Source organism: Habropoda laboriosa, unplaced genomic scaffold (genome assembly GCF_001263275.1).
Source record: "Habropoda laboriosa isolate 0110345459 unplaced genomic scaffold, ASM126327v1 scaffold22, whole genome shotgun sequence".
Classification (NCBI taxonomy): Eukaryota; Metazoa; Arthropoda; class Insecta; order Hymenoptera; family Apidae; genus Habropoda; species Habropoda laboriosa.
This window is the reverse complement of record NW_017100261.1, coordinates 2,083,877-2,096,499: the sequence shown is the minus strand read 5'-3', so window position 1 is coordinate 2,096,499 and position 12,623 is coordinate 2,083,877. Positions and strand designations below refer to the sequence as shown.

Sequence of the window (12,623 nt, the reverse complement as noted above, 5' to 3'; positions counted from 1 at the left end):
TCTCGTCTCGAGAGAGATCGGAGGAGGATCAGAGGAGGGACAAAGAGACTGAGAAATAAAGGAGGAGACCATTTTGGACACCGAAACTTCTGAGGGGTGTGCGCCAGGCCGGTGAGAGAGAGAGAGAGAGAGGGAGAACGAAGACGGAGGATGACGGAGTCTTTCTCGCAAAAACGGAAAGAAAAAAATAGAAAAGAAAAGAAGAAGCGAATTAAGACGAGGAAGAAAGAGAGAGGGTGTAGGAAAAAGGAAAGAATGACCGAAGCTCGTGACTTTTATTGCAGCCGAGCGTGTTAATCCTGACCAGCCATAAATTCATCCGGCGAGAATTGCTTCTTAACCGAGCGCCATCCCCCTCGAGAATCCGACAACCTGTCGAAGTCTTAACTAACGTACGTGATCTCTGCTCTTTCTCATCGTGAAAAATCCTTGCTGGATACAAAGGGATGGGAAGCGATCGGAGTTCCATTCGCGATGGGTAAATTCGCGAGAAGCCACGTAGAATCAGCGATGGTTCCGTAAATACCGATCAACCTCGACGAACGACAAATATTTAATTACGAGGAAAGATAGTTGGTTCGTGGCCGGGCGTAAATGACGGAGCGCGGAGGGTAGAAGGGCTGGTGGAGGAAAAAAAAGAAGGATAAAGGGAGAGAATGGAGGCTTTCAATCTCCCATTCCTACCATTATCCACGACCAGCCATTTCGATTCTTCGAAGCTTCTCTCTCTCTCTCTCTCTCTCTCTTTATCTCGTGGGCTAGAGACTAACAGCTAGTACACCGGCCGAATTACACCGGAGGTAATTTCTTTCGGGGGGGCATTAATTAGCTTCTGTTTTCCACCACCATCAATTTGCGACTCGCGCCGCAATTCAAGTTCCGCGCGAACACCGCACTGCGAGACGGGTTACGCGGCTTACCCTAAGCGATCGATAACTGGCGAAATTTCGAGATATTTTGCGCAATGCTTCGGGCCAATTATAATGGCGCCGTCCCAAATACCTTGAGCGGCGCCAAATATATCATAGTGGAAAAAGGGAAGAAGAAAAGCAAGAGACGTGGAAACACATTTTGCTAACAGATTCGAGTTGTTTAGTCGCGGGGGAGGGAGGGGAAGTGAAAATGTGGCCTGACAAGCAACATTTTACAAGCCAAGCAAAATACAAACACTGCAGAGATTTGTATAATTATTGATCCTCACGCTACACCGTGATTATGTAACGGAATGTAACGTTGACTATATTTGGTGTTAACACTGGAACTAGTGGAATTCGATGTAGTATATATTTTTCGTTTGGGTATCTTTAGGTGTACTATGTAAAGAAGTTTGAAATAAATTGTTACTTTATTTCAACGAAAGTCACTACACACTTGGACAAAAGTGTTTCGATCATTTCTGCGAAAATGTAGTATGTTTTTTCCCTTCAAACGGATTAACCCCTTTAACGCTCACATTTTTCTCAACTTGATGTGCCAGATAAGATTAATTTGGTCCTTCTTTTAATTATTTTATAGGCGTATAGGAATAAGTTTTCCATTATTCACAATGCTGTAACTTACCTTTTTCTGTCATAATAGAAAGGATAACTCAATACGGAAAGTGAAAGAAAATAATTTTAAAAAAGTGCTGTTGGATTATTTCTAACAACACCCTATGGAAATAATCAAGTAAGGACAAAAATGTCTCCGGGTTATTTTAAACAAAGGCACTAAGACTTCCACCAGATGCATCTGGTGTCCGTCTTCGAGTCACTCACTGTACAATGCCATACCATAATGTAAATAGTTTCTAGGTATAAGGGGACCCCTAACTTTCTTTTGGGTGCCCAGAAACAGTCCTTCAGAAGATTCAATAGAGTAAAGACGTTTCCTCTGAGACCGTAAATAAATCGTATATTACAAAGTTAAAAGACTATTTCATTCCATAACCCATGTCCAATAAGTGCAGTTATTGAACGATTAGCTGTACACGTGTGAGGAAATAAATTGGCACAAATAATTATTTCTTTGTTTCAACAAAAATCACCGTACACCGTAAATAAATCGTATATTACAAAGTTAAAAGACTATTTCATTCCATAACCCATTTCCAATATGTGCAGTTATTGAACGATTAGCTGTACACGCGTGAGGAAATAAATTGGCACAAATAATTATTTCTTTGTTTCAACAAAAATCACCGTACGATTTAAACTAAGAAATCTGAAATCATTTTGACGGGTTAGGTTGTCCCAGTATCAACCGCAACTCTGAATGGTGAACGTGTCTGTGGAACCGAAGGAACGGAAAGCGACAAAATTCCAACGAATTTCGAAATATAACAGGTCGAAAGGTTAATTAAGGCGTTCCCATTGAGAAAAACCGATATCGAGATGAAATTAGAACGAGAGTAGGATGAACCCAGAAGTCGCGCGACTGGTTCGGTTCGCAGACGACAACGAAGAGGAATGGACAGACCATTGAATAGGGGGTGTCCGTGTGGCTCTCTTCACACTTTGAAAATCTGGCTTCGAGGGCGCCGCAAGCTTGGCTCTTTCCGGATCTCTCGTCAGGGTCGTTTGATATTCACGTGCCGTGAGTTTTGAGGGAAACCTTATACGCCACTTCGATCCCACCCCCGACAGGACTTTTGCACCGCGTTTCCAAAGCCCCGCGGCAAAACTGGCACGGAACGAGTCTCTTCACCGGTGTACATACACCTATATAACCGTACATACCTATCCACGAGGTGCAATTTGCATGCTCGTCCTCGTTTTAAAGCCTACCGGTGATTTCCGGCGTCATAGTTTCTATACCGGCTACGAAAACTCGACCCGAATCCCCTATCCCCACCCTTTGCAAACACATACGCAGTCTTCGACCATTTCTCGTCGGTCCTATTCGAAATGATTTTCGCGGAATTAATAGGATATCGATGGATAGAGTGGGATGTGTATCGTTGGAATATTTAATCCGGTGCCGGTCTGCACGCTCCGTATTTTGCGAATAAACGATCGAACCCGTGAGCTTCCGCGAAGTGAAAATATCGCGCGGAGCATTTCCGAGGAAACGAAAATATCGCCTCGTTTACGGAAGTGTTTAAATAACGCGCAGAGAGAGAAAGAGAGCGAGAGAGTGAGAGAGAGAGAGGGCGGAGAGGGTTCATTTGAAACATTGGTAAACGAGGTAGGAAAGAGATTGGTGGCGCGAAGGTTTTCCCAAGGATATTAAAATATCGATGTCAACAGCGGAGGCAGGGAGAGAAACGACGTCCTACTTCGCGGACCATTGATGGAACGAAGGGAAACGGCCGGGAATTAGCCGCGAAACGAGCAATGCCGGAAGCACGTGTACCAGAGACCTCCGCAGGAAGCGAGGTCTTTCCTTTGAATGCGCTTAATTGCGAGAACAGTTTCGTTTCCAGGAGGGACCAGACGGTCTGACGAGGAGCACGGAAATGATTAACGACAAAGGGCGCCTCCGTTGGATCTGTCTGCGAGCAGAACAGAGACGGTTAGACGAAAGAAGAAATAAATCTCGAACGTGAACAAAATGAACGGGACGGAGTGCAATTACCTCGTGGCTTTTTCGACCTACCGACGGGTTACTGTACAGAGTCACCGTGGAATTAGAAACATTTTAATTATTCGTCGATCGTTCATTCTTCGTTTTATCGTGCTCATATTTCGCGGTTGTCGAATTTTTTCTCCCGTATCGAACTGAAAACACATGAAAATATTTAACACAGATAGGGGTGTATCGGTAATTTTCCAGATACACGAGCTACGACAAAGTTTGTCGATAAACTTGAACACAGTTTACGACCATCGTCTCATCCCCACGGATTAAACGATCAGGATACGAGGGGATTTTATCGTTCGTTTATTTGGTAAACATTGCGTTCGTTATCTATGATCAGGTTTGGATCAATGGAGCTTGTGAAAAAGAAAAATTTGATTCCTTGCGAATGGGTAGCGAAACGGCTACAGCTAACGGGAACCGCGTATAGATTCAACAGTTAGCAGTGGGTCCGTGCGGAAGATTAAAATTCTTCGAGACAATCTCCCCCAGGGAATATCCCCCTGTTCGACATCCTACCAGCCACGCGGAGAGGTAGCTGAATTGAAAAGTTCCACAGAGAGTTAACGGGATAAATATTTCCTTTAATTAAACGGGCACGTTCGCGACACGATCGAGGAAATTCGATAACGAAGAGGACGTTCGTCTTACCTTCGACACAGCTAACCAACCGGCTAGAGGGAATTAAGCGGCGGATGATTTATTCTGTTGGTCGAATGAAACAGCACCAGGCGGCAGGAGCTTGTTCGTTTATTTGCCAAATATCGAGCTAGTAATCTTGGATCCTCCGAATGGCTGTTGCAGTGAGAAGAAGCGAAAGCGGTCAAAGAGAGAGTGAGACGAAAAAAGGACCAGAGAAAGACAGAGGGAGAGATAGAGAAGGAGGGAGAAACGGGGATGGACGAAGAGAGACTAACTGGGGTGGGATGGGTGGTTGGTCTGACGCAGCAAACAGAAAATAATACCGCGGCCATTGTTCCCGTTTCGCTTTCCTGTCTCGCTTCATTCACTCTCCACTAACATCGGGGGTCTGTTCTAGGAACCCTCCTCCATTGTCGAGTTTCGCTAGCTCCCTTTTACCTCTCATCATTTCCCTCCACCTTCTTCCTCTCTCTTCTCTGCATTCTCTGCCGTGCGTCTGTCTCATGCATCGCCTCCTCCCTTCTTCATCTTTTTTCCACTCTTCTCTTCTTCTCTCCCTCTCCTATTCGTCGTCGTCGTCGAATGGCACACGTATTCCCATATTTTAGTCAGCCTCTGAAGTGGAACGAGGAGAGGTATCCGCGACAGATTGGAGCATTTATTCGACTCGTAGAATGGGAGCTATAATACTCCTTTGTGTCGCGACACTTTCTCGTCGAATAAATCAATCTTTCTTTTTCCTTTTTCTTCTTCGCTCGCCATACCGCACGCTCGCTTCTCCATTCGTTCTCGAAACGTGCTTTCACGGTTTTCCCAACATTGGGTGACGCGCGTTTCAGGACAGTTCGCTTATCAAATTGGAATTTCTACGTATCTCTTCTCTTCTCTCCCTCTACCCTCTTTCGAGGGACGTAATGTTGTGGGAGATAATTCAATGTAACGCGTTTACCACCAGCCTCTCTTTCATCTTCCACCCTTGCTGTACATATCGCGCACACACGAAAGAAAAAAGGAAAAAGAATAGGGAAGAGCGAGAAATCAGTTTTATTAACTCCGGTCGCGGGAGATGTCACGTCCTTCTATTTTTCTGCCACATCAGCCAGACCGCGGCCGTATTTCGTTCTCACTTTGATCGGTCTCCTGTAGTAAAACGTGTAACCCCATTTACGTGTACGCTTTCAATTCCCGTCAAAGACTGTGCGCGATTCCGTGTCGTTTCTCAATTTTACCCATCGTCGAGCGTGAGCGTTCTGTATTGCCGCGATTGTTTAACCCCGTGAAGGATATGTTTATAAATCGACAGTCGCGGCTCTTTTGTTTCAATTTTTTTCCCCCTCTCCTCTTCATGTATTTCCTTGCTTTTTCCCCGCGCTGCATATATACACGTAGCTATATCGAATCGTTCCGCTCACCCTTCGGAGGTGTGGCGGAACGAGGAGAGAACAAAACACGATGCGCGGGAGGATAGATTGAAGCGTTTATTCGATCGATAGGCGGAGAACAATCTGTCGTTCGGATGACATCAGCGAAATGGTACACCCGGTGTTCCGTCAAACGAATTAATTTGCCGGGTAATTTTCGATACGTAACGAAAGCATCGATTCAATTTCACTTCCAATTCGTTACCTTTTTTTCTTTCTCTCTCTCTCTCTCTCTCTCTGTTAGTTCTTTCTCTACTCTGCTCTGTCCACGTTTCGTTTCATGTTTACCAGTTTTATTCCGTTCGCCCGAGATAACCAAGAAATACGTTTACGTCATCGAACGGCCTGTTGTATTTTTATCAACGCGCCGTTACGATCTTTTGTGACCAGGCGCACCAACAGACCGCGTGTTCAGGGACCGGCCTGACCGATAAGAATAACAAATCCGCGACGTCTATTCAATCTCCTGGAGAAACCTGCTGGAACCGGTGAGATCTGATCGGTTTAATTAAAGAAAGAAAGAAAGTCCAACCTGGAGGATTTAATGAAATTGAGTTTATCGCGACGATTACACCGAACAGGAAAGTAATAAATCATCTATCCCTGGATGTTCTCGCTTGGAAATTGTTAAGGGAAGTCGAATTATACTCTTCTCCAGATTGCACGATGAGGTGGAAAAGGTGTTCCTTTTGTGCGACTATTCGACGGCAATTTCGTTTCCAGAGAGCGCAATATCGCGAGAGGACTTGGAATGAGAATTATTTTTAGCAAAGCTTCGTGGGTTATCGCTCCTTTGTCCGTGGACCAGGTTGAAGGGGAGGCGAGGCAATGACCGATAAAAGTAGGTAGCAAGTTCGATTCAATTTCGCCAAGTTTCAGTCGCCGTGTGGCGGCGGCGCGGCGGTACGGAGTGTTGTCATCAAACTCGCATCCACTTTGCAGCAAGAGAGGACAAGTGTCTCCGGTGAAAATCCACTTTCCAGTTTGGCACTACTGCACACTCGCAGCTGATGCATTATTCCCTCGAATAAGACGGATGGGGAATCGTATTTCAATTAGGGACATCTAACATGACGGCCTTCGATCGGCTGCCATAATGGCCCGTGATCTTGTTACGTTCGTTATACCGCGCGTTAAATATGTGCAGACAGCAGGAAAATTTCCTTGGACAGACTCTCGGGGACTGTGTAAGAGCAACCTTCACTGTCGTTCATAAGTATTGTTTGTACGGAAAGTATCGTACAGTTGTGTACTGCAACCATAAAACCTACGAATCATAAAGCAATAGACTAGAGTGAGTGATTAAATTATAGTGATCAGATCAAAAAGTTACATATTTTATGTTTTCAATAGCAGTAAAATATAAGCGGTGTAAAATAATTACTCGCGAAAGTTGCTTAACAAAAATATATTTATTCATTTAACCGGTAACGCTTACTTGAAACCATGGTCAGGACCGTACAAAGAATTCTTCTATCCAGCGAAAGTCAAACTGATTCTAATATATTTACTGAAAATTGAGTTCAGCTAGGACAATTTAGGGTTTTTTTCTTCTGGGAAAAGCCGCATTTGGAAGTACGGTTACAAGATGCAGATAGAAAATGCAAAAGGATTGTGTAGCTTTAATATTAACATATTTTCCATTTGTAAATGAAATACCATTTTCTACTTGAAGTACCAAATCATATGCTACCATTCGTTTATTGTTGGAACCCTCAAACAGACTGCAACACACGGCCTTGAGTGCCGCAACATCAATCGGTGCCGATTCTTCAGAGTTTAATTTACGACCTCGCTATATCGTGGCCCCAACTATAATTTTAAAATGTACAGGCGACACGATGCACGTAGAAAGAAAGTCTATGACCAAAAAGCCCCGTGCCTTTTTCGGGGCTCCCTTAAGTAGCCCCTTTTCCCTGGGAAAGTCCCAGGAAGTGGGGGCGCAATACTCTTGTCCTCGAGGACGAAGAGAAACATCTCTCGATTCTTCGCCTCGAGGACCAAGAGACGCCAGGCCTAAGTGCGTGGCCCTCCCCCGTGGCGGTCGCCGCAATCCTTTTGTTTTCTTCTTGACACGTAGATAGACATACCTGGCTAGCTTAAATTCTATCGTGACCTGGCAATTCACCTATGGGAAACTTATGGGAATGACTAAAACGTGGAATTGCATCAAAAATGATAGCTGATAAACAGCAAGTGATAGAGAAGCATATATCGATACGGCATTATGACGCGGAAATAAAAGAAATCTGCAGAAAAAGTATCGAAAGTACGCCGAAGAAGCAATTATAGATGGGAATGACGAAATATCGATATCTATATTTTTTGAAAATTTTCAATAATTCGTAGAAATTTTAGAATTCTCTTTAAATGTTATTAGAAACATAACGATTCATTTTGTAATAAAAAAAGATGTTCCATTTTAAGTGTATTTTCGATCCCATTCTTGTTCAAACTTCAAACAAGCGATACATAATTGCCAAGTGTTCGTTATAATTCGATGCATCTCGATCCAAGGTTAATCCCATGTCTTACAATTTCTTCACTATTTTTAACACTATTACGCAACATTTATTTTTGCCAACCTTCGAACTTATAAATTAAAACTAAAGTCAAAATTTAAATAAATCTTTAGCGTTAATGTAACTATTTTTATCGCACTGTGATTATAATCTGTATCACGAGACTGCCTCGTTGTTATAAGGTTAAGGGTTAAAATTCCACCGTTATAAACGAACCAGCCTTTCTATTATAAAACGTTCAGGCACCCATGTAGTTTTCCTCCATCATCCTTTTCCTTTTTCTTTTCTGGATTTTCCAACATTCCTACAGTTTACAAATATTTGTAACTGTTACTCTCTCCTTCCACGAATTTCTTCAACATTCAATCATTTGTAACTTTCGACTTGCTTCTTCAATTTAGTCAATCACAGCTTCTCTAAAGGTGTATGTTGCATAACAAAGTGAAAAACAGAAGAATTACTGTATCACTTTAACACACACAGGTCTATTTTATGACATAGTCAGAGCTTGTAAGAACACCGATTAAAGGTAATACTACAACTCAGTGTTGAGTGGACAATCTCAGTTTTATACTCCATCAGCCAATCACACGCGAGCAAATCGCCCTCATGCCGTCAGTTTGCCGAGAATGATTCGGACACTCACGGTCACGTTTTAATTGGAAAAGTGTCGTGAATTATAGTACTCGTACTCAAAGTATTATATGATTTGATACATCTCTTCGACAAAGTTACTATCGTGTATCAGTAGCAATATACAGGGTGTTCAGATAATAGAAGAGGATAAAATTTAAAACGGCTTGAGAAGATTTCTAGAAAATGTTCATGGTGTTTGTGTAACGACGATACGACGAATTTTGCTAAATTTCATAGAATTTCATCAAAGTTTTATAAGAATAATTTCACAATAATTGTCAAGTTCGCTTCATATTCAATAAGTGTCTCGATACGTTCCAGATAATTTCATACACCGAAAGAATTGCGAAACTCTATTCCCAAAGAAAATGAAATTGCATCGACGCGAAGAACCAACAACATACAGACCTTCGCGAGTAAAAGTCCTGAAAACTGCGACTACGTAACACACTTAGATCGCAATCTCCCTTTTCATAAGTCTCCGACAAGATTCGTTCGATTCGTGACAAAGCGCGCGATAAAATCCTCTTCTCCTCCACCAGAACCGTTCTTTCTTTACACGTGAGAAATTGCGATAATCGTCGGCCGTTACACTGATGGCGCGATGATAAGGGTAAATTATCCTCGGATTAAAAGCGCTCTGTAACACGACGTGGCGCAGCCTTGGACAATTTCTGCCCGTGAATCCCCCCAAGGATCCACGCTGATACTCCATTTTTCTCCACCGTCGAAATAGGATAGAGTCGCCGGGCGATTTATTAAGATCCCCGGAAGTTGTAGGCGAGCTGCAGGGAAAACCGAAAGGCGCGGCATGTCGCACGGGTTCGAGCAGGTCAGCAAGAAGGATGACCGGAGCCGGAAGAAAGCGGCTTGTCTCTGGGAAAGCTTTAATACTCCCGTAGAATCCAGCGTCGTCCACGGTATCAACCGGGGAAGCCCCGGTCGGAGGACACGTACGAACATAAATCTCGTAACGGAGCAGGAGGTAGGATCGACAAAAATTTTGTTTACAGCTGGACTTGTTGCTTGGAAAATCCAGATTTATAGATACCCTCGGTAACTACCGTCGGTAATTCTTTACCTCCTGCAACTTCGTGGAAACTTCTCGAACCCCGAGGCGAGGAGGAATCTGCGAGGTGAATGATAGCAGGAATTAAAAGTCGCGCGCGTCGACGACAGGCGTAATGAAGCGGAAGAGCCCTGCGAGAATCACGATCTGTCTGACCGTGTTGAAGCTTCCTGTTAATATAGGACACTCTTGAATTCTCCTCGCGTAGACGAGGGACGAGAATGGTAGCGAGAGGAGGAGAGAGGCACGCTTGCCTAACGACCAGAAAAGGGGTCTAAATCTTGATAAACAGCTGTAAAGATTGTTAACGGTCCGCCATTTATTTCGAGGAGAGGCCCGAGTTCTCGCGGCCGCCGGAAGACCCGGAGGAAAGGAAAGAATTAGAGGGGAGAGAAAGGAGGGGAAAAGATTGGACGACGGCCAGGCTACGTGGGTTTGAATGGTCGATCGGCAGAAACGCTGCTGGATCGTTTATAGGGCTGCAGCCGTGAACGTCGCGGACGTTTTGTCGCTTGGGGGATGATTGAAATGCACGAGTCGACGGATGTCGCCAGTTAAAATAAACCTTTTCGCTATAGCTTTTTGTAATGGTCGTCGGTTTAAATGGACGTGAAGAACGTGTGTGTTTGTGGGAACGTTTCTTTCGTTTCTGGCGAAGTTTAATATGCGAGCTCGCGGATTTTGTCAAACGTACCATATAGCTTCCACTGCATTCGTCTGGTACGAATCGTGCCAAGAGACCGTACGAAAAAGGGAGAAGGTGGGGGGAATATTACAGAGTTCCAAGCCGTCAGACATATTTACCCATGGACGTAATCGCGATCCTCGCCGCCACTCACTTCTCTAGCCAACGCACAGCGCTCAGCTACTTTCGCGATGTCGTCACGGACAGTGTACTGCCTATTAACGCGAAATAACGGCGCCTTCGTTACACGTTACGAATGTGTGTTCACTTTCTCGAAATAAACCCATTAGATCAGCGATACTCGCGAAACAGAGGGTGTAGTCTCTCGTTTGTACGCGGTATGTAGAGCGAGTCGGTTCAATCGGGTTCGACTGATTGTCTAACAACGAACCGGACTTCAATATACCGTTTCATATCGAAACCTGGCGTTCTCCATCTCTCTCTGTCTCTCGCGAGAGCAGGTTAGATATATTCGTCCCCGGGACTAGGTTCCCGGTTGTAGAAAATCGATTCGATTATAATACAATTTCAGAAGTATCCGTGCGCCTCGATATTCAAAGCGCGTTATTAAAATGCATGCATTTAACGAGAAACGTCTCGGTTAGTTAATGGAAAAAGATTCTCCTTGACCCAAAAGTGTTAATTACTCGCTGAGACTACTTGTCCTCGTTGAATCGAGAAACTTCTCCAAGTGCAGAGTGTCGCTTTGGTTTGACAATGAAGCCAGGCCGCCGCACGGTGAAAAAAATGTTTTCGCGTGACAAAACGTGATTCTTACAGTGGTTTATATGCATCGTGCACGATACCCGTTTATCGACAGGAGAAGCGAACAGTTGAAAACACGAGGATTACTCACCGAGGAAGACATTCTCGTCGATATCGTCGGCGTGCATGTCCAGGTCAAGGTCGACAGCGCCATTGCTCGGAGCCTGATGGCTCCTCTTCGCGAGGTCCATCAGCTCGTTTCTGATATCCAGGTGGCCCGTGGCCAGAAGTTCGGCCAACAGGGTCAGGTAAGACGATGTGAGAAAACTAGAGCTGGTAGCACGTAGACAACCGGGCAGACAGAATCCTAAGAGACCGTAAGGAACCACCGGTACCGCTCCGGTACTGACGAAGCCGCCGTTCAGGAGTTCGCCGCACAACATAGGTGCAGCAATGACCTCAGCTCCTCCCTCGTGACCTTGGCAACGCCTCGATGTCCACTACCTGCGTGAACAGATTCAACAAAGGTATGGATTATACTTGAAGCACGCGGTTTCAAACGCGGAGCGAATCGGAACGAGGAGATGACCGTTTCGAGAGGGAACGTCGACCCGAGGTGTTCCGAAACGAGGTGAAAGTTTGGGATTTTTTTTTTTTCGTGAGTAACTACTAAACGAAAGAGTTCAATTTTTTTTTTTGAGCACGTAAATGTAACTTTCGAGTTCTTTCTTGAATTTTTTCAAAAGCGAAAATGTTACAAAATGGAGGAGTTATTATGAAACCTCTTCTGCTAGAGTATCGATTGCTGGCCGCCATCGCTCGGCATAGATTGAAACGTCTGAAATAAAAAATTCTCTTTATTTATAAATGAACATGTGTTACCTGCGATGCGGCGTAAGATTTTTTCGATATCTCAATTATTTAACTTTTTAGAAATATTTAAAGTTGATTTTTCTCTGTAGAAAGAGGTTCCTCCTCTTCGATCTGCCGCTATTTCTATGATACTTACAATTTTTTTTTAAATCCTAAGCTACGCTGTAGGTAACACGTTTTTATTTAGAAATCGAAAATAGAATTTTTTTATTTCAGACCTCCCAATCCTTGCCAATTCATGTTTCATCAGAAGAGCTTTCGCAACTAGCGAATAACTCCTTCATTTCGTAACAAATTCCCTTTTCAAAAATTGAAGAAAAATACTGAAAGTTACATTTATATCCACAAAAAAATTCAAGCATTTCACTCAGCAGTCAGCTACAAAAAAAAATTCCCAAGTTTCACAAATTTCTCGCCGCCTCAGGACGGTGCCCCTTTAAATCACCACGGAAGTTCGCGCTTTTTTATCAACTCCTATTTTCGTCGCCGATTCGAACCCTCAAAGGACGCGC

General features: G+C 43.9%; 1 protein-coding gene across 1 annotated transcript in view; it reads right to left on the bottom strand.

Moving 5' to 3' along the window:
- LOC108572813 (protein Fe65 homolog) overlaps positions 1-11,681 on the bottom strand; it is a 132,865-nt gene extending 121,184 nt beyond the window's left edge. The window contains exon 1 of the mRNA XM_017935124.1: positions 11,390-11,681. Within this exon, the coding sequence (XP_017790613.1) occupies positions 11,390-11,681 (292 nt within the window). The remainder of the gene's footprint in view (positions 1-11,389) is intronic.
- Between the last annotated feature and the right edge of the window lie 942 nt (positions 11,682-12,623).